The sequence below is a fragment of the Calliphora vicina genome, unplaced genomic scaffold (genome assembly GCF_958450345.1).
Source record: "Calliphora vicina unplaced genomic scaffold, idCalVici1.1 scaffold_18, whole genome shotgun sequence".
In the NCBI taxonomy this organism is placed as follows: domain Eukaryota; kingdom Metazoa; phylum Arthropoda; class Insecta; order Diptera; family Calliphoridae; genus Calliphora; species Calliphora vicina.
The window spans coordinates 774,027-797,346 of record NW_027052672.1 but is presented as its reverse complement, the minus strand read 5'-3'; the positions used below and the strand labels follow the sequence as shown (position 1 = coordinate 797,346).

Here is a 23,320-nt window from a genome sequence, read left to right as displayed (position 1 = left end):
ATTTTCATTTCCCACCAGGTTAAGAAATCGTTGCAACATGACAAAGGCCGACGATGTAAAAAGAATCTTTTCTGAGCGAAGCCGGTTTTTGATACAACCCAGAGGAGAAAACCTTTGCGCCCGGCCAAAGGCCGGCAATGCAAAAAACTTTTCTGAGCGAAACCAGTTTTTGATACATCCCAAAGGAGAAAGCCCGGCCGAAGGCCTCCAATGCAAAAAACTTTTCTGAGTGAAGCCAGTTTTTGATATTTATGGGTTCTGCTTTTGCAAAGTAGAACCTAAAAAAATGAAATAACTCCCAATACAGTGAAATAACTCCTAATTCCCAAAATAATATGAAATAAAACACAACAAAAATTTTATTGGGAGTTGTTTCATTGGGAGTTATTGCATTATGAAATAACTCCCAACAAAAAATTATGAAATAACTCCCTATGCGTTAGGAGTTGTTTCATAATCAAATAAGTCCTAAGTTGTATGAAAAATTTGTTGGGTGTTATTTCATCTTTTCGTGGGGAGTTATATCATTTGGGAGTTATACATAAATCACACGACCTAATTTCATAGTGATCGGTCCATAATTGGTCGTAGCTCCCATATAAGGCCCAATCACTCACGAATATAAATTATTGAAATTTTAAAAGAAAAATGTTTTTGCTCATTTACTTAGTGTAGGGTATTATATGGTCGGACTTGAACAATGTATCTAATAGGTTAAGATAAGTGTTTGTAACTTAGAGTAGTTGTTCGTAGCATTTAATTACATATCCTCATATAAAGTGCAAAAAGCCAAAATCAAAACTTATTTTAACAATGCATATTTTTTCGAAAAATCTAATCAAGAAAAATTGAAAAAACAAAAAAAAAATATTTTAAAGTTAAAAAAGAAAATTTTAAATAATTTCAAAAAATGAAAAAAAAATTTTGTTTACCTAAAAATATTAAAATTTGCATTTTGAAGTATAATTTGGTAAAGGGTATACAAGGTTCGGCACAGCCGAATATAGCTCTCTTACTTGTTTTGTATTCATTAATTGTTCTTGCTGTTAGAGTTTTACAATATAGCTGAGTATTAACGACAACAACAACCAGCTAGAAATCAGTTAATGTTTTTTAACGTTTATTTTGCAGGCGAATCTTATTGAAAAGCTCAATTTTTCATTTAGTTGCTTTTTAACCATTTTGTGTACGGAGAGCGTGTTTATTTATTATTATTTTTCGTTTTCCATTTTTTTTTATTATAATATTAAGTTTGTTAGTCGAAATTTCATTAAGTGCGGGTGTATTTCAAAAGGGGTCTTGTGATTTGTTATAATTAAATAGAAAAAACCGAATATAATTTTTCAAAGAATTTGCTATTTAACACGTTACAAAAATGCCTCAAAGAAGGTGTGTATATGTTTGAGTGTGTGAAATGTTATTCAAATGAAATTATTCATATTTATATAAAAAAAAGAGCTAGAAATGGCTTCAAAATTATATTTTAAGTGTGTTTTTCATAAAATTTAGATAAATAATAGTGAATAGTTTCTGTGTAATCTATTTAAATTATTGTTTTATACCAAATGTAAAGATTCCATATAAAATGTTAATTGTTTTAGCCGTGTGACGTTTTATGAGTTGTATATATTTTATTTCCGCCTAAGATATTTAAACAAATCTTATCAAATCGAAAACAGAATGAAAATAGCAAATCTTTTTTGTTTCTGACATAAAAACTACGATGTTCAGTCAATAAAATAATTGGGGTCTTCCATGATTTTATTAGCAATAAAAGATAAAATAATATATTTGATAATTTGTTCAAATTATTACAGTCGTTTTTTCGATATTGATCGTTCAACAATGCCAGCAACATAGTCAACAAAATATTATTGTTTAAATGAATACATTAACAATATAATAGTTGTATTAGAGCCTCATTTTGTAAAATAGAACACATTTCCATTACAAATTTCTTAGGTTTAAAAACGTTTGATTTTACAAAATTTCTAAGCATTCGTTTTACAAAATACGTAATTTGATTTATAATTAGACTTAATTTTATAAGTAATAATATAAAGTGCGTAGGGCCCAAACGGAGGGACCTAGGGGTCGAAATTTGGCATTAATATTCCTTGTTGCTCGAACATGTTTAAAAAAATCTTTTAAACAGATATGGGCTCGATATGACCTAAACATACTTAATTGTTAAAATATAAGTTATTATGCAATAACTTAAATATTGTATTAAGTCAAAATTTTTATATCTATCCACTGCAAAAATTTCAACGTATTCCGATTACTTTTCCATCTCGAAAACCACATTTCAGACACTTTTCGTGATAGTGTAGTGACTACCTTTTTATCCACAAACGAGGTATTATTTTGGGTTAATACAAAAGTTTAAATAGAAAAATTCGTATATTTTTATAAAAAAATTATTATTTTGAGTTAAAAATAATCAAATTGTTTTATTTAAATTTGGTTGTATTTTGAGTTGATACTGTTTTGTTGATAAAATAATAAAAAAACATCGAGGAGTTTCAGAAAAAGGGTACTAACTCAAAAATAGATTTATTTTGCCATAATTTCAACAATTTGAAAAAAAAAAACAATGTAAATATACATATTTTCAAATGGAATTTGCTTACTATATATTCGGATTTTCAAATTCTCTTAAAATGTAACCACACACAGTTACAGGAGAAGCAAAAAGCGATATAAAATGGAAACAACTTCAGATATTGAAACAACATAGATCACAATGAAACTATAAATATATTTTATAAAAAAAAAAATAAAACACTTTTTAAAAGTACACTTTATGCTGTCTTGCGTTATTTTTAATTGTTGTTTTCTGAAACCAAAATAACGTATCATCAAAATAAATTTGTATGAAAATTTAAAAACTTACATAGGTATATAAAAATATGTTTATTATTTTAAATATGTATATTTAATTGTACCATGTATTCCTTAAAAATCGTTATGATAAAAGTCGTAAATCGTTTGACTTATTTTCTCACCTATTGGTCGTTCCAACTGTCCACATCTGATATTGGTCAACAGATTGCGAGCTTCATTAACAGATTCACAATTGTCGAAGGCATCCATTAAGCAGCGAGGAGTAGGGAAGGCTGTCACAATAGCCAAAGATTTTTCTAGCGACAATGAGTGTAATTGCAATAGTTGTTGAACAAATACTTCGCGAATAGTTAGTTGTGCATTACGAGCAGAATCCTCATAGAGCGCTTTAAATTTTAACAGTCCCAACATACGTTGGTTCGGTTGACTCGTTTGTATATCTTCTTTATCACAACTTAGAAGAACTTTATCCTTATAAAGGCGTATGAACATCTGTGTCAATCCTTGTAAATACATCATTGAACGACGATGATTTTCAGTGTGTTCTATCGAAAAATTGTTATGTATCAATGTATTACTTAAAGCTTGTTTAAGACTATCTAAGGGAATGTTCGTTATCACCATAATCTTCTATTAGATATATGATATGTTGTATACCACTTTGTTTAAGACGATGAAGAACCAACTCATTGCCGTCTCTGTCTCGTGCTATCCAAAGAAAGTCGCCTACAGTTAAACGCCTCACCTCATATTCAACACTTAGAGATTCTAAGTAACCCCGTGTTTGATCCAAGGTATTTTTATTTTTGCCACTTGTCTCCTGGACATCCACTAAAAGTAAAATTCTAAATGTTCCGGGACTCATTGTAACTTGTTTTATACGTTCCTCTTCTTCTGCAATTTCTTTTTGTTGGGTTTTTGTTAATTTTATAGGCTTTTCTTTAGGCGGTACAGTTTTTTTCTTTATTTTTACATTTTCTACCAACTTTTAATTGTTTTAGCCGTGTGACGTTTTATGAGTAGTATATATTTTATTTCCGCCTAAGATATTTAAACAAATCTTATCAAATCGAAAACAGAATGAAAATAGCAAATCTTTTTTGTTTCTGACATAAAAACTACGATGTTCAGTCAATAAAATAATTGGGGTCTTCCATGATTTTATTTACAATAAAAGATAAAATAATATATTTGATAATTTGTTCAAATTATTACAGTCGTTTTTTCGATATTGATCGTTTATTTAAAAAAAACTTGCAACAAAGGGGGCATACGAGAGAGTAAAGTGAAATTTTGATAAAAGACAACTTGTTGGAGTTAACGCGACAAAATTTGTTCAACAATGCCAGCAACATAGTCAACAAAATATTATTGTTTAAATGAATACATTAACAATATAATAGTTGTATTAGAGCCTCATTTTGTAAAATAGAACACATTTCCATTACAAATTTCTTAGGTTTAAAAACGTTTGATTTTACAAAATTTCTAAGCATTCGTTTTACAAAATACGTAATTTGATTTATAATTAGACTTAATTTTATAAGTAATAATATAAAGTGCGTAGGGCCCAAACGGAGGGACCTAGGGGTCGAAATTTGGCATTAATATTCCTTGTTGCTCGAACATGTTTAAAAAAATCTTTTAAACAGATATGGGCTCGATATGACCTAAACGAGTGGAAATAGATAGACGAAATATGACGCGAATATTTTCTAATGACTTAATTTTTCAAGTTATAGAAAAATCGCGGCTTGTGGTTTGTAAAAATTAACTCATCAGAATAAAACATACTTAATTGTTAAAATATAAGTTATTATGCAATAACTTAAATATTGTATTAAGTCAAAATTTTTATATCTATCCACTGCAAAAATTTCAACGTATTCCGATTACTTTTCCATCTCGAAAACCACATTTCAGACACTTTTCGTGATAGTGTAGTGACTACCTTTTTATCCACAAACAAGGTATTATTTTGGGTTAATACAAAAGTTTAAATAGAAAAATTCGTATATTTTTATAAAAAAATTATTATTTTGAGTTAAAAATAATCAAATTGTTTTATTTAAATTTGGTTGTATTTTGAGTTGATACTGTTTTGTTGATAAAATAATAAAAAAACATCGAGAAGTTTCAGAAAAAGGGTACTAACTCAAAAATAGATTTATTTTGCCATAATTTCAACAATTTAAAAAAAAAACAATGTAAATATACATATTTTCAAATGGAATTTGCTTACTATATATTCGGATTTTCAAATTCTCTTAAAATGTTACCACACACAGTTACAGGAGAAGCAAAAAGCGATATAAAATGGAAACAACTTCAGATATTGAAACAACATAGATCACAATGAAACTATAAATATATTTTATAAAAAAAAAAAATAAAACACTTTTTAAAAGTACACTTTATGCTGTCTTGCGTTATTTTTAATTGTTGTTTTCTGAAACCAAAATAACGTATCATCAAAATAAATTTGTATGAAAATTTAAAAACTTACATAGGTATATAAAAATATGTTTATTATTTTAAATATGTATATTTAATTGTACCATGTATTCCTTAAAAATCGTTATGATAAAAGTCGTAAATCGTTTGACTTATTTTCTCACCTATTGGTCGTTCCAACTGTCCACATCTGATATCGGTCAACAGATTGCGAGCTTCATTAACAGATTCACAATTGTCGAAGGCATCCATTAAGCAGCGAGGAGTAGGGAAGGCTGTCACAATAGCCAAAGATTTTTCTAGCGACAATGAGTGTAATTGCAATAGTTGTTGAACAAATACTTCGCGAATAGTTAGTTGTGCATTACGAGCAGAATCCTCATAGAGCGCTTTAAATTTTAACAGTCCCAACATACGTTGGTTCGGTTGACTCGTTTGTATATCTTCTTTATCACAACTTAGAAGAACTTTATCCTTATAAAGGCGTATGAACATCTGTGTCAATCCTTGTAAATACATCATTGAACGACGATGATTTTCAGTGTGTTCTATCGCAAAATTGTTATGTATCAATGTATTACTTAAAGCTTGTTTAAGACTATCTAAGGGAAGACCTACGTGTTCGTTATCACCATAATCTTCTATTAGATATATGATATGTTGTATACCACTTTGTTTAAGACGATGTTTTTGCTCATGAAATCGTCCATCTCTTATACTTGAGGCTAAATCATCCATACGTTTACGTTCGACTATATGCGGAAGAACCAACTCATTGCCGTCTCTGTCTCGTGCTATCCAAAGAAAGTCGCCTACAGTTAAACGCCTCACCTCATATTCAACACTTAGAGATTCTAAGTAACCCCGTGTTTGATCCAAGGTATTTTTATTTTTGCCACTTGTCTCCTGGACATCCACTAAAAGTAAAATTCTAAATGTTCCGGGACTCATTGTAACTTGTTTTATACGCTCCTCTTCTTCTGCAATTTCTTTTTGTTGGGGTTTTGTTAATTTTATAGGCTTTTCTTTAGGCGGTACAGTTTTTTTCTTTATTTTTACATTTTCTACCAACTTTTGTAGATCCTGATCGTACAAACTGCTATTCAAGGCAATTGTTTCGGCCTTTCCCTTTTGCATTTCCTCATCAATTAGGTTGCAAAGTGTGGAACCAAAATCTCTAAGTATAGCACACTCCTTGCCAGAAGCCAGTGGGAGGGGATACATTTTAAGTGCTTCCAACGCTTCACGCAATTTGTACTGTGACTTACTGCCCTTTGCTTCAGCTTCTGTTAGCCAACGCAGCAACCAACTCTCGAAAATTGCATTGGGATGTTGAAGTCTTATTTCCAAACGTCGAAGGGACATAATTGCTACACATTTATTAATAAATTCTAGCAAAGAATAACAAGAAGGGAAGGCTCTCTCTTTTTTACAACAATAACCATCAGTGATGGGATTTGAACATTTATATTTAGTGCCAAATTGATGTATCAATTGTGCCAAAATGGGTTCAATAGTGCCAAAACTACTTTTCACAAAATAAACCGAATTTGTATCCCTTTTAAACACAATTTTTTATAAAATTTTTTAAAAAGTAATGGTAATTCAATCGAAACATACTACGTCATTTGCTATTAGGGTCTTTGAATTCGTATTTGCAAATGACATAATGCGATTATGATGGCCTCAGGCAGGGTTATGACTAGAAGATTGGAGATTAAAATAAGTTTAATCTGCGGATGTTTTGGGTTGTCGATTATTTTATTAAGGAATTCCTCAAGATAAATATTATAATTTTGATCAAAATGTATCTGGTCGGATTGATAAATTTTAGGAGCCTTTCATTCAATTAGTTTAAGTTAACTTTAGCAAATTTTACTATGAATAAATTACGAAACGTGTGGTGAAAGAAATCGAAATTCGACAACACCACCACAGATATCGTCTTCGGACAATGAAAGAAATTACCCATGATCATAGGCAAACATAAAGTATATTCTGAGATAATTAAACTCGACTTTACTTCTAACATTGTAGTCGACTCTAAATATAAAACTAGCTGAACTTGTTTTTAACTCATTTAAAATCAGCTGTTTTCGCCAAGCAAAAACCAAAAATGTTTAAGTTAAAAGACATTGGGAAATATTTTGCAATTATTTAACAGTTATCAATAAAATTAGCACCAAAACATCCTAAATATGATATTATTCTTATCTTTTGCATTTTTCTACCACAAACTGCTTTTTTTCTTTAAATGAATTCCACTCAAATCGTCTTAAAATTAATTAGTAAATAACAACAAACTTTAACAAAAATATGAATTTATAGAGCCTACAACCTCTTTATATATTTTGTGACAACCATACATTTTTACTGAAAATGTAACATGTCTAACTAAATCTGATACATTTTAGTTTTACAGGCAATTATTTAATAATAATCGAACTTTAGTACAGATGTTTAATTTAATGACTCGATTTGAAGAAGAAATTCTGTTTTGTATTTCAAAAAGTGCTGGTATCGGTCAAAGCTTCGTTATTTTTAAAATAAGAAAATAAAACTTGAAAATTTTTAATATCTATTTCCGAAATTAATTGAAAAAAACTTTTTTTATTTTGAAAAGTATAGAAAGTGCCAAAATAGTTTCGAGTGTTCCATTGTGCCACTCCAAACGTAATAGTGCCACAAATGGCACAATTGTGCCACAAATCCCATCACTGATAACCATAGTAGAAAAATAGAAGCAAGGTGCATTTAATAAGGTGCCATCGGCAGCACAGCTGATTATAGAAATAGCACGCACAAATGTCAAACTACATATATAAAAAATATTCGCCCGTACGCCCGTATGTCAAACTCTATATATAAAAAATTAGTGAATTCGCCTGTATTTATTTCAATTCGCCACTGCTGTCACCTTGTTAAATACGCCTTGAATAGAAGCAAGGCGAATTCATATATGAATTCGCCTTGGAAGGTAGTTTCCAAGGCGTATTTAACAAGGTGACAGCAGTGGCGAATTGAAATAAATACAGGCGAATTCACTTATTTTTTATATATAGAGTTTGACATACGGGCGTACGGGCGAATATTTTTTATATATGTAGTTTGACATTTGTGCGTGCTATTTCTATAATCAGCTGTGCTGCCGATGGCACCTTATTAAATGCACCTTGGTAGTTTCAATCAAAATTTTTTTTTTCAAATAAGGTTTTTTGAAGTTTCCTTATTTTGTGAGCATTATAAAAAGCGTTGCCACATTCCTAAAAATGATTTTTATTTTAGAGAAATTTTTTACAAAAAATGTGTAATTTATAATTTAGTATTTAAATAAAAATGTATTAAGTATGTTGTGTTGGAAGTTAATGTATTAACTGAAATATTGCTTTTAAGGAAATGGTCCGAGCACACCATTGGCTCTTTTGGCAAATCTTCTTCGCAAGTTTTACATACATCCAGCCACTGTTGTCGTTTGTTAGGTAATGTAGGGACTTTAAAAAAATTTACATTTGAATTTTTGCAAAAATATTTGGTATTTTCGCAGTTGGGGAAAATGCAACTCATGTTTGTTAAATCTTAAAATAATGTTCACAAATTAGCTTTGAAATATTTGAAAATGAAAATCTTACCTTTGATCCCAATTTGATAGTAAATATTTTTTATATTTTTTTTAACATTTTTCAAATTAATGAAAATTATGTATTAATTTTTTCACAAACTTCAAAGAATATATGGGAAAATTTTTAATTAATATGGTATTACTATTTTAACGAAAACGTCAAAATCCTTAAGCATGTCAGACGTAGAATTTTAAAAAATAAAGAGAGAATGAAACTACCTTCTATTCAAGGCGAATTCATATAAGGTGACCGCATCCCTACAACAAGTACAACAATACAAAAACAACATACATTTTGTTTTTGCTTTCTTGCCCAATCTGTCAAAAAAACAGCTGTGTATAAAGCAAGGCGAATTTAATAATAAACTGGAATTTAACAACAAACCAGTGAAAGATTTATATTTATTTTTATTTATTGTTTTATTTCTTGTGGAGAATGGTAATATTATCGATGAAGAGTTCAAACGCGTGGTGAACAAAAGAAATTTAATATTAAACAGCGGAAACAAGGCGAATCTATAGAAGGTGACGACAGAACTACAACAAATACAACATATACAAAAACAACATGTACTTTGTTTTTGTAAAAAGATAAGTGAACTGTCAAAGTTGCCTGTGGTTGTTTTTGCTTTTGGGTTTGTTGTATTTTTCGCCACAACAAACACAAGTGAATTGACAGTTCACTTGTCTAAACAACTGAATAAAAAAAATAATCAGCTGTTCTTCTGTCGTCACCTTCTATAGATTCGCCTTGAGCGGAAACAAATTGGAAACATTAAAAACGGGAGTGTGGCGAGAGATTTACTCGGCAAATTTCACTCCACTTCTTCCGACTTAGTTCATCTTTAGGTACGCGGAACAAAGTTCCACTTCCCTTTGGATATTTAAATTTACAATAAGTGCACACACGCATATTTTAAAATTGATTTTATTATTATTAATATCACTTTTTAAACTTTATGCTTTTTCGCACTTTTTAAATTTTTTGGCGCGCACTAGAAAGTAAACAACAAGCCAACAATTTTGACAGTTTGGGCAAAACAGCTGATGATCAGCTGGGCTAATGAGGTCACCTTATATGAATTCGCCTTGCTACCTTCTATATTTTTATCATGGAAAAATATATCTATATTTTTATCATGACAATAACCACTCTCTCTTCTCACATTAGGGTTGCCAGATTCCGATTTGCAAAAAGGTGGACATTGAGGTCTAAATAGCTGTACAAATCGAAAAAAACTGGGCATTAAAAAAATTACTGAGAAAATGTTAATTTTCGTTTTGTGTAAATAATTATTATTAAAATATATTTGTATCCATTGCAATCAACATATATTTGTATTACACGGTGCTACAGTGAGAAAAAACTTTAAAACGAAAAAGTGTGGGTTATAATAGGTCTTGTTGAGTACATTATAAATTGTGTCAAAAACTTTTTCGAACTTTTTTAAACCAATTTTAACAAGTAATGTCTCGTTTTTTTCTATATACAATTTTCTTTAAAACATTGTACAAAAAAATAAGTTTTCATAGAAAATACATTTTATGAAAGTTTAATTCGTTGCCTTTTTTTGGTCTAAACATGTGTGAGTTAGAGGTACTAAAGTACTACGACTTATCGTAAAACTGTTTTTTCAAAATAACTCAAAATGTTGAGGGTGTTTCAAAATCTTTGAAAACGGGGGTCTACTACCCCCACTTGGTCGCTTTTCAGGTTCTTACAAGAAGTGTTTTTTAGCAGTTATTTAAAAATTTAGAAGCACAATTAAATATTTTCATACGAAACATATAATTTTTCTTAAATTCTCGAATTCATTCCTTTCACCTTTGGTAAAAAAAATAGGACCATATCATTTGACAAATCTCTTGGTATTTGTTTATAAATATCACGAAGGCTGCAGTAATCGAAATATGTATAGTTTGTCGTTACCTATCTTCAGATATTTGAAGGTTCTGACCGCTGTTTTTGAAAAGTTTTCTACTTCAGTCTTAAAAGTTTTTTGTTCATTAGCGAAATTTTTTTCAAAATTCTGTTAACTTTGGTGCCAAAAAATTTGTCATTTATTCTACTTTTGAGGATATTTATAAGTACGGTCATTATATCGAGCAACTCTAAAACTGTACAAGAGTTATTCTCAAGAGCTTAAATAGTTGTATGAAATTCCTGCATTATGTTTTGCATAAACTATAAAAATGCTTCTGATAATCCTTAAATGCTTCTGATAACTTTTTTGCATAAGTTATTACTGGTACTAATTAGTAGTAAGTACATTTGAAGTAGGGTTCTATAGCTGAAACAAAAAGTCGACTTTTCGACCTTTCGACTTTTTCCGATTTTTAAAAAGTCGACTTTTCGAACTTTCGACTTTTTTCGTTTTTTAAAAAGTCGACTTTTCGAACTTTCGACTTTTGGTAATTTATAATAGTCAACTTTTCGAACTTTCGATTTTTTAGTTAAATCGACTTTTTTCGACTTTTTTAGACTTTTTTAGACTATTTTCGACATTTTTAGACTATTTTCGACTTTCCGACTATTTTCAACTTTTTACCATTTCTTGTAAAAAATACATAGTTTCTACATTTATTGATTCGCCTTTTGTAATGTTTAGCAATAAAAATGAAATTTATCAAGGCGATAATAGTTAGAAGAATGTTGCGCAGAAAAAAGCTTTAATTTATAAACATTTATTTATTATTTATATTAGCATATACTACAAAAAATGCAAGTGTACCAAATTGCAATAGTTTTAGTATAATGTTGCAATTAAATTTTTTTTAACAATCTAAAAAGTCGACTTTTATCGACTATTCGACTTTTATCGACTATTTTCGACTTTTATCGACTATTCGACTTTTTTCGACTATTTTCGACTTTTATCGACTATTCGACTTTTGAGATAACATAATCGATTGTTCGACTTTTTTCCGACCAAAAAGTCGATTTCGACTTTTCGACTTTTTCAGCAAAAAGTCGATTGTTCGAACAGTCGAACAATCGACTTATAGAACCCTAGTGTGGTGAAAGTGGTTTTATCACCAATACATATAAGCAATATGTTACCAATACATTCATATAGGTAGGTTTTTTTGACAACCGACTTAGGTTTTTTTTACAGCGTTTCACTTCTTGTTATTATTCTTTGAATTCTAGCTTTTCAAAACAAAAAATACCGCCTTCATATTCATGTCATCTAAAAGGGGGGTCAGATGTATTCGATACATATGGAATTCCATGTGTATGTCAAAATTCACGTTATACATGTGATTCATAATTTCCACGTTCAAACGTACATATGTAATTGCATGTGACATAACCTCTATTAGTTTATATGTTTGTTGTTTTTAACAATATATTTATTTAAAACATTTTTAAATCACAATATATATATTTAATGCAATGAAATATATTTTGTTATGATTTTTCTTTACTCTTTTTTGTTTTGTTTTTTTTATTTTGCACTCACACAGTGTTGTATTTCAAAATACAACTCTTTTATACACACGAAAATAGAACATGCTCTAATTGCCAAAAATGTCACGAGTAATACACATGTATTTTACATACACAAAGTTTCATATGGATCACACGGCATGTATATGTTTACATATGGAAAAATGTCCCAATACATGGCACAAAACACAAGCAATACATGCCGTCTGACCCCCCTTTAATTCCTATTCAAGGCGAATTTAAAGAAGGTGATGACAGAACTACAACATGTACAAAAACAACAGGTACTATGTTTTTGTTAGAAGTTAATTGAACTGTCAAAGTTGCCAGTTGTTATTTTTGCTTTTGGGTTTGTTGTATTTTTCGATGTAACAAACACAAGTGAATTGACAGTTCAATTGTCTAAACAAATGAATTAAAAGATATAATCAGCTGTTCTTCTGAGGTCACATTCTATAAATTCTTCTTGTTCCTAATAATGATGCCAATTTTTCGTTTTAATTTAATAAACGAAAAATCGCCAAAGATCCCAAGTTTGGATATTTGGCTATTGAATTCCAAAGACATCCCAGCAGTTTGAAAAGTGCCAATTGGAATCCTTATACTAGTTATATTACTACTTTAACAACAAACTAGTTCGCTATGGCTGCTAAAGTGGTAATTAAATGGTTATCACTTGCACTACATTTCACCAGCATATTCAGTAATAAGCAATAGTCAGCTATTTGTCCTAAGTTTTTGAAAATAAATTCAAGAAAATTAAAATCCTCTAAAATATACCACTTCGATGGCCACATGTAATGCTGAATGTGGCCGTTTGTGTTTAAGTTCTCAATTACTACGTTTATACGTAGCCTATTCGCAAATAAAAATTATTTGCAATTAACTAACTCACTGTTTATATGTCACATTGGTTACGGAAAATTCTTGTTTTTATGAGATGCCGGATGGTAAAATTTAATTATTTGGTAGCTCTCATGGCGTAATGATTATAAGGTGTATGCGTTACGGCAACAAATACAACAATACAAAAACAAATAACTTTTATAGTGTCAAAAACAACTGACATAATGTATACAAACTACAGCAAAAAAAATTTTTGACAAGATTGAAGTTGTAAACAAACTCGAGCAAAAAAATAATCAGCTGTTTGATTAATGTCACCAAGGTGCATTTAATAAGGTGCCATCGGCAGCACAGCTGATTATAGAAATAGCACGCACAAATGTCAAACTACATATATAAAAAATATTCGCCCGTACGTCCGTATGTCAAACTCTATATATAAAAAATAAGTGAATTCGCCTGTATTTATTTCAATTCGCCACTGCTGTCACCTTGTTAAATACGCCTTGAATGTCACCTTGTATATCATTACACCATGGTAGCTCTTTTATTGAATAAAATATGATACATTTTTTATTTTTTTAAATGTAAAAATTATAGAATCAAAAATTCTTGTCCGTCTTGCTATCCAAGTAATTCAAAAACGCAACGAAATATTTAAAAAACGTCTTAATAAACTAAAAGCGTTAAAACATATGGCAATGCTTAAAATCTTATTTGCAAATAGTGTCGTTAATCAGGAATTGTTTTCGTGAGTTAGCTATTCGCAAATAAAAAATTAATTCACTGTTTATGCGGCATTTTTTTCTAATTGCAATATTTTTATTTGCGAATAAGCCGTGCGTATAAACGTAGTAAATGATGATGTAGAAAATGCTGTGTTGTCGTTTTGGTTATTTATAACCAAAATTGGTTATTTTTTTCCGGATGTGTAGGTGTGTATTTATTTTTCATTTTGGTTACTTTTTTCAAAACATTTTGTTATAGACATATTTTTCAATATTTAATATACGATCCTAACGAGATCGTATAATTAAGACTAATGGTGGTGTACTCTAAAAAAAATGTTTCGACATCGGTTTGTGTTAATCCTTGTTGTAGGTGTATAATCCTACATGTGAGTTTTCATAAACAAATTATATCTATCGCGATTGGCAATTTAAGCCAAAAGATTTGAGTAAGAGTAATTGTTTTAAAGATTTTTTGTGATTTAGGGATGTAAGTAAATGAGTTCCCAATATTGGTTTAATTACACCAGCGGAACAGACATTTTGGTGCCGGAAATTTCAACTACATTTTGTACGAGTTGATGAACTCACAGTACTATGTTACACTTGTTTTTTCAGTCAGCTCGCGTTTTCGAAATATCGATTTTTTTTTATTTTATATTCACGTTATATACCCTATTTTTTGGAGTTTTTCCTTTTAATTTTTTACCATTAAACTGGTCTTTTTAGTATAATAATTGTGATGGATGTTTCTTTTTATCTTTATTGAGGATAAATAAAATGTTGTATTCCGAAAATTCTAAACAAGAATGTTTATTTTTAATATTTAGCTAGGTTCAACCTTTGCTATTGGTTTAGATTTCATTAAAAATACTCTAATTAAAACTACCAATGTCGTATGCATACATACATCTGTAAAAAGCTGTATTTACATGAGACAATGATATTTCAATTCAATTCTTTTTATTTATAAAAAATTTCATTAAAAATGTATTTTATAAAAATGAAAAATAGTTTCCATGCTGTAGCCAGTAACGCAAATAAGATAAGTAAAATGAAAAATGTTCAGCAAAAACACAGCAAAAGTGTAATATTTGAAAATCTATGCCACTATTTAAAAAAATATATTTAAGTCAGGTATTTCATATAGAGGTTAGATAGAGGCAACACTGCTCACATGTAATTCTTAATAATAATTCTTAGAGAGCAGTACAAATAAGAGCCCTGCAGTTCATTGTACTAGTTCCGCTACGTCGAATTCGTTGGCCACTAAGAACTACTACTAGTGAATTCTCAACCCACTCGCAACGTTATTGACAGGTGAATTTAACACGGGGATGTCATTGCAAGTGGCCGATTGGCACACTCTGCATAACACTTCACTATTAAATTCAATAGTGAAAATACTCCAGCATTTGAGAAAAAAAGAAAAAATAAATTTTTCTGAGAGCGGGGTTGAACACATAACCAGCGTTGCCGCTTTGGTCCAATTGGACCAAAATTGGTAGTTTCAAGTTAACAAATTGACTTTTGGTAGTTTGGTTGGTTTGTTCCGATATTTGTCGTATTTTGGTAGGCTACGATATTTCTGAATACATAAGTGTTTTTAAGAACAAAATAATTGAAATAATAACGAAAAAACTACTTATATTATGCCAAAATAATAAAACTACATATTTGCAAAATATGAAGATATCATTTTCTTAAATATTTAGTTTAGTCAGGTAAATGTGTATTTATTTAGTAGTGTTGAGTTCAAAAAATGCCAAAGGGCTCTCAAAACTTTTATTTTATAATAATATGTGTTATAGTCTACGTTTACAATGCAGAAATTGAAAGGTAGACAGACGAAGTTTGAAGGCGAGGTGTTGAAGAGGTACAGTGTGTATTACACAGGTTTAGGTTAGTTCAAAAGAGAATGAGAAAAATGTCTGCCTTTCAATTTCTGTATTGTAAAAGAGGACAAACTCTGCTTCAATATTTCAGTTTCATCTGACACTTTAAATATCCAATTACATATGGAAATTAGGACGATTAATTTATTTCTATATGAAACTTATTTGTGTTGAATTTTTTCGGGATACCAACAATTTTAGGATTTTAATGCTCGTTAAGTAATTTTCGGAAGTGGGCCTTATATGGGAGCTATGGTCAATTATGAATTGAATTTTTAGGTGTAATTTATTTGCAAAAATGTTATTTAATATCTATATAAATCAAGCATTTATGACGGATAATGTCTTATTTCTGGAGGACATTTATATGGGGCTATGTGAAATACATGGACAGCCAGCCAGACAGACGTGCTGAAGGACATCGTTAAATCGACTCGAAAATAAAATCTCGAAAACTGAACGATTTTAACATATTTATGATTGTAGTGTTATTAAATAACTTTCTTCCTCTGGGTAATTTTATAGCAGCAATAATATAATTTTAAGTTAACTATTAATTTTGAAACGAATCCATATAGCATTTCTAAAATATTTTAAATTTGGTAGGTTTTGGTAGTTTTTAATTAGAAATTTGGTAGGAAAAATATTTTATGAGTGGCAACGCTGCACATAACCTCTCGTTTTCTAGTCAAATGCCAAGGTGCATTTAATAAGGTGCCATCGGCAGCACAGCTGATTATAGAAATAGCACGCACAAATGTCAAACTACATAGGTACTTTGTTTTTGTTAAAAAGTAGGTGAACTGTCAAAGTTGCCTGTTGTTGTTTTTGCTCTTGGGTTTGTTGTATTTTTCGCCACAACAACCACAAGTGAATTGACAATTCAAACTGAATAAAAAAAATAATCAGCTGTTTCATCGCAGTCACCTTTCTTAGTGTGCCCTGCCCTAACCCAAGGTATATTACAAGGTGCATTTAATAATGTGCCATCGGCAGCACAGCTGATTATAGAAATAGCACGCACAAATGTCAAACTACATATATAATAAATATCCGCCCGTACGCTCGTATGTCAAACTCTATATATAAAAAATAAGTGAATTCGCCTGTATTTATTTCAATTCGCCACTGCTGTCACCTTGTTAAATACGCCTTGGTATATTAATTATAAGGTAGTGTCATCGGCGAATTCAGAATACCGAGCGAATTGGTTATATTTTTTTTATATGTAGTTTGACATTGTGCCTGCATTTGAAGGCGAATTGGCGGCAGGGAAATATGTCAAAAACAGCACACAAATAAATCAAAGCGAATTTTTGTTAAACAAAAACTGTTTATAAATTTGAATCTGTTTGTAATTTAATTTGATGTTTTTAAAAATAAAACTAATTTCCTGTAGTATTATTATTGGTTTTAAAACATAAACGAATTTAACAGCAAAACAAAGTTTGACATTTACAAAATGTACAAAGTTTGACATTTATAATGCACTACGGCGAAAAATGAACATAGTAGCAAAAAACGATCAGCTGGTCTGATAACACTACCTTATAATTAATATACCTTGCGCTACACGTATATGTGAGAGAGTAATTTTAAAAAATTGAGAGTTGGACTACTTGGTATACTTTGATTGAAGCCATAGAGAATAGACATAGAGCTGTCAACTGACAACTGAGTTAGGTCTTTGACAGCAGAGTTTCCGCTCTATGTCTATTCTCTATGGTTTCCGCTCTATGATTCAAACAATATAGCTCATTCTGCTCCACCTTTGGATTACCCCCGCTCTATACTTGACAAATAATTATCATAACAATTAATGGCGTTTGTTGTCAAGACAAAGTTGTCTGAGCAAAAGCACTAACAATTTTGTCATAACGAAGCAATAATAATACTAATAAATGATGGGGACTATACCTGATAATTTTTTATCTTGTCAACCATTTTCACGTTTATCATGACAAAATTCTATCAATTTCCCAAGTCTTTTTCATAAAATGCAGAAAAAAATTAAAAAAAAAGTTATGAAGAATTCAAACCATGTAGCTGATTCTACTCTACCCTGTACTTATTTGTTAACATGGGAACTTTAAATGTTTTAAAATATTAGTGTCATTTTTATTTAAATGTATATTAAAACCAAAAGACGTGATATGAATATCACGAAATTTAATTTGAAGAAATTTTGCACAAGCAATTAGTAAAATTAAAAGCTTTTTATGGATGCATGTTGTCAACATTGTATGTAACTATGTTATTGTTTATTTCTTTTATTTTTCTGATTAGTACTGGAAATTGGTCATTTAGCCCATACACAAACCGCAAACAAATGCGCCATCTAGCGCCTGTGCCAGAAATAGAAGCATCTGAAAGGTATGTACAAGGCGAATTTATACAAGGTGCTATCAGTTCTACAAATACAACAACAATTGGTCTTAACAAATGTCAAAAAAACAAAAATGAAAAAATAAACAAATATGTATTAAAACTTAATGTAGTGTAGATAATTGAATAGTGAGGGCTTTACTTATTTATGTAAAAAATAAATATTTTGTTAATACGATTAGAATATGTAGATATTTAAATATAAAAACAAGCTTTGACAACTGTTAAAACCAAAAAGCGAAAAAAAAAATTATCAGCTGTTTGACTGACTCCACCTTGTATAAATTCGGCTTGGGTATGTATTTTCTTTCATATTATCTTTTGTCATTCACTTCTAAACAAAAAAAAAACACAGTACATCTGTATGTAAATTTATTCGTTATTGCAGATACCCAGACAACTCTTCTATTTTGCAAATGAAAACACCGAAATGGGGTGAAATACCAGCATCTGGTAACCCTGATGAAGACTATGATTACAACCAAAACAATAGTTTAAGAAAAATGGAAGGAGAAAAGCAGGAGGCCAAGAATTTGGTAAATTTTTCATTTGTGCAATTAAAAATGTGCTAGTATTTTTTAATAAACATATGTGTCTTCTAGCAAATGGAGTTTGAATGGGTGCTAAGGGAGGAGGTGCATCATTTGTTAAAAAAATTAAAATTGACACTCATTGTAAGTTGAAGGAAAATATATAATAAAATGTTATCACTTCTTTTGTTTTCCCTATCAACGCTCACCTCCCCTTTGTAAGTTAACAACCATAATGACATTGTTTTTATTTTCGTTGGTCTTTGTTGGGTTATCGCTGCACTCTAAAAGGAATGTGCCCATCGATTTCCTGTTCCTTTATATGAAAACGAAGGTAAAAAGACTGAAAAATTTATACTCTCTGTACAACCGCCCGATCAGCTAAAGGCTATCTTAACTTTAACTGGTGATACTATAACAAAGGCGGTAAGTACATACATACAAGTTTATTATTATTTTTGAGCTGATAAATTGGTATTACTCGTGCTGCTGTACATTTTTAGGATATTAGCTTTAAGTTATCAAAGCCACCTCATCAAATACAACGCACCTCTATTACACAAGATTCCCCATGGAAATTGCAACAAGTACAAGACGCTGCCAATCATTTGCAGCAGGCCATTAATCATATTGATGACGTTGATGATTCGTATCACTTTAAGTAAGTACACTACATGCATAAATACTGTGTACATACATATACATTAGGCATATAACTAATTTTGGCCAATGTTGTATAAGTAATGAAAATAATTTTTTTAGATCATTTGGAATCAAAAACATCACGCACCAACACCAATTTCTAAAATAAACCAAACTTCTTTTTCTCTGCAAAATTATATAAATTATTTCATTTCTTTTTTGCAAGTGTGAGGGATACTTCCCTTATTTAAAAATAATCTTTTAAAGTATGTCCGCAGTTACTATTAAAATAAAATATATTGTGTTTCAAAATAATTGAAAATATTTCATGAAAAACTTTATTGCGTTTGGTGCGTGAACTTTTTTAACAACCGCGAAAAAATAATACCGTAGTTTTTTATATTTTTTAATGCTCTTTTCGACTATGCTATGCCAATTTGCAAAAATTGTCAATAGTTATGTCCCTAATGTACATATATGTTTGTTTAGCACTACCACAACCATTCCGTTTTTAAATACAATAGGTATAACCACATTTATCGTCTGTACGCCTACAAAAAGAGTTATGAGTAATTTTTATTTTTGTATATTTCAAAATTCTTTTTGAACGTCCAAATACTTATTATATAAAGGTTGGCTACCGTTACGTCTAAAATAACGTTTCAGGATGACAATCAGTGCCGAAATAACTGCAATTACCGTTAAAATAACGTTACCGAAATAATCGAAAATTTCTGTTTTTTTATAATAGAGTTTCATTTCAGTGCACTTGTGGTGTTAAGTTGTGTTTACAAATTTACAAAGTGTTTTTCTTATTTTTATAAAAAACAGTTACATTTGCATTGTTTCAAACAATAACAAATTAATACAAAATTACTAAACGAGCGCGTTGTGATGAAGATGTTACTGCCTACCACAAAGTATACAGAGGCGTCACGAGACAGAAAATAATATAGTTCTATATTTGTTTCATTTTTAGTAACTGCCCTTTTCATTTTGTTTTAGTCTTAATTTTCTGCCGCAATAATTCAATTTCTTTCCGATTTAGTTTGATGCAATTATTTATTTTTGTAATATTTCACTTTTAATTGCCATTGTACGTGTGGAGTTTTATTTTGTAAACGTAAAAAACAACCAAGAATTTTGTTTCATTTAAATTTACACGTAAACAATACACACATTTTTATAATTTTCCATTTTAAAAAATTTTGTGCCACAGACTACGAAAAAATTGTCTTACAAATTTATTTGTTTGTTTTGTTCACATTTCTTTGTCTACCAAATTCGTGTTGTATATAGCGTTTTGCTTTAACACAGTAATGCGCAGCCCATACCACAATTGTGGAAAATAAAATCACACGTATTCTTATGCTCTTACATTTTAGTAGTCGTTGTCCACTCAACGCAGTGATGTTATACGTAGGGAAAAATCCATATTCGTAGGGATTTTCTGCTAAAAAAATGGCCGTAGGGAAAAAATGACAGATTTGTTGAAATCATTAAAATGTAGGGACTTTTCAATAATGTGGGAAAAATATATTAATTTCGCATCCCTTTTGTTATCTGTGACTACATACCAGTGATGCCAGGAGATTTTTTCAGAAATCCCTACGCTTATGAATAAAAATCCCTTCTTTTCCCTACACTCACTTTTGTTTTTCCCTACATTTTTCCCTACACTACTTTTTTCCCTACACTACTTTTTTCCCTACACTACTTTTTTCTTTTTTGAACAGCTAAGTTGTGTTCAATCAAAAAAAAAGGCTTAATCGGATTTTGAAATTGGCAAGCAAGTCCTGGAAAAACCAATGATGTGGGGTTCTTCCAGGACTTGCTTGCCAAAAAGAGAATCAATTGTTCGGGTTTTTGTTTTTGAAAGATTTTTTGGTGCATTTGTATCTGCATTTAAAGTCGTCATCTTTGACCGGCTCCAGCCATCCCATTAGCTTCTCGTTTCTCAACCAACTTGAGCAGTATTTCTTTACTTTGTTTCCATCATTATCAGAAGACGAATCGGACATTTTTTCTAAAATTTGTTGTTTTAATTTATGACATTTATTTCTTAGTACGTATGTATGTAAAAAAATGTGTTTACTTCAAAACAAAATTTATTGTAGAATCTACTCTTGTAGCTAGTTCTTTAAGGAAATTTCAAATACTGTAAAAAGGAGAAGCCAAGGCGTATTAACAAGGAGAGTGCTTGAGTAAGTTAATACGCCTTGAGATAATCACTATATATGTATGTAGTTTGAAAGCGGTGATAATATTAAAGATGCCACATTATTACTTACTTCATATTATACCAGATTTACGAATTTCTAATGATATGCTTAAACAAATTTTATGTTTTTTTAATTTTACATTTGGAAAATACATAATATGTAGTTTTAAATTGCCATTGCAAAAAATCCCTACAATTCGACAAAAGTAAAAAATCTTTCCCTTTTCCCTACATGTGAAATTTTGGGAAAAAATCCCAACAAAAAGGGAAAATTCCCTACACTTGGCATCACTGCTACATACTAATAAAATTCTTGATTCGGCAATATTACAAAATATCAAATGTCTTTGAATGATCGCTTGCCGCCATTTCAGCTTTGATTTTATAGTAGATTTGTAAAATATTGTTTTTTTATATTTATATGTATATAATATAATACATATATTCAGCAGAATGAACTCTTCGTATTCTTCAGACTCCTCGACACGCTTTGAGGAAACCCAAAAGTACCAAAAACAAAAAGACCAGTGATTTTTTTGATTTTTTTAAGATCATAAAAATCATTATATTCCGACTTAAATCTTCTTTTTTCAGGACTGAATCTATTATTCAACTCAATCTGCATCAAACCGAAACTTTTAAAATTTAATCGATGGATAGATTTTAGGATTTTCATTATCTTAAAAAAAATCAAATAATTTTTGGTGTTTAATCACTTTTGAGGCTCACTGTATGTACGTTTGTATGTTTTGAGTTACAAAACATTTATTTTGATAGATATCCAACTCGCATCCCACTAAGCGACCAACAAGTTATTCGAGGAAAATACCAAGGCTTTCTTTTGAGAAAAAAAGTCAAAAAAAATTTTGATTTTGCAAAAAAAAAAAATCAAAAATATTTTTTTTTTTTAATTTTTTTTCGAAAGATTGAAGAAATAGTTCTAAATTATTTAGGACAAATTTTGCTATGAACAATAGGCAATAAGTTACAGGGATGAGAAATAACACCTGTATGGCCAAAATGTCAAATTTTCAGAGAGTTCTTGACCGATATTGTTGAAAAATTGTGTCTAAACTACTATCCTATAGGACTAACCTTGGTTTCAAAAGTTGGTTAACTTGACGTGAAATCCCCCATATATATATAAAATACATCAAACACAAAGGGTATTATTTGCATTGATATACGAATTATCATTTAAAAGTTGTAGGTATTTTTGTAGAGACAATCTTTTGAGCGCGTAGGGAAAAATAGGGTTTTTTTTCGGGCTACGTAAAGACTTCTTAAAAAAGTATATAACAACATTTTTCGCCACAACAAACACAAGTGAATTGACAGTTCACTTGTCTAAACAACTGATTAAAAAAATAATCAGCTGTTCTTCTGTCGTCACCTTCTATAGATTCGCCTTGAGCAGTGGTGTATGACTTTTTCTTTATTTTTTCAGTTTTTGTATTTGTGTGTTTGTAGGTGCACTGAATAAAATGAAGAATTGAATGTGTTGGTGAGAGTAAGTGTATTGGTGAGAGGATTTATTTTTGCGAACCTCTGCTTTAACACATCACTGATATTGTAGTACAATATATATTGCTATCTCTTTTTATGAGAACTGCCCTAACATCTGATTTGGCGTTTTTTAAACGTCAAATTTGACACTTCTGTATATTCTGTGCTGCCTAATGAGCAAAATGAGTAAAACAAA

The 23,320-nt window shown here is 30.1% G+C and overlaps 2 protein-coding genes and 1 pseudogene across 2 annotated transcripts in view; 1 reads left to right on the top strand and 2 right to left on the bottom strand.

Annotated features, from left to right (window-relative positions):
- The first annotated feature begins 1,234 nt into the window (after positions 1–1,234).
- LOC135963160 (protein rogdi-like) overlaps positions 1,235–23,320 on the top strand; it is a 71,063-nt gene continuing 48,977 nt past the window's right edge. The window contains exons 1-6 of the mRNA XM_065514931.1: positions 1,235–1,389; positions 18,127–18,213; positions 18,614–18,761; positions 18,828–18,899; positions 19,047–19,181; positions 19,259–19,416. Coding sequence (XP_065371003.1) covers positions 1,376–1,389; positions 18,127–18,213; positions 18,614–18,761; positions 18,828–18,899; positions 19,047–19,181; positions 19,259–19,416 — 614 coding nt within the window. The 5' untranslated portion in view covers positions 1,235–1,375. The remainder of the gene's footprint in view (positions 1,390–18,126; positions 18,214–18,613; positions 18,762–18,827; positions 18,900–19,046; positions 19,182–19,258; positions 19,417–23,320) is intronic.
- LOC135963140 (crossover junction endonuclease MUS81-like) lies at positions 2,799–4,343 on the bottom strand (annotated as a pseudogene).
- On the bottom strand, positions 5,256–6,712 carry LOC135963145 (crossover junction endonuclease MUS81-like). The gene has a single exon (XM_065514918.1). It carries the CDS (start codon positions 6,664–6,666, stop codon positions 5,416–5,418), a length of 1,251 nt encoding a protein of 416 aa, XP_065370990.1. The 5' UTR covers positions 6,667–6,712; the 3' UTR covers positions 5,256–5,415.

What these genes read in the sequence shown, in the direction of transcription:
- LOC135963145 (XM_065514918.1), bottom strand. Translation starts at nt 6,666, where the DNA reads ATGTCCCTTCGACGTTTGGAAATAAGACTTCAACATCCCAATGCAATT.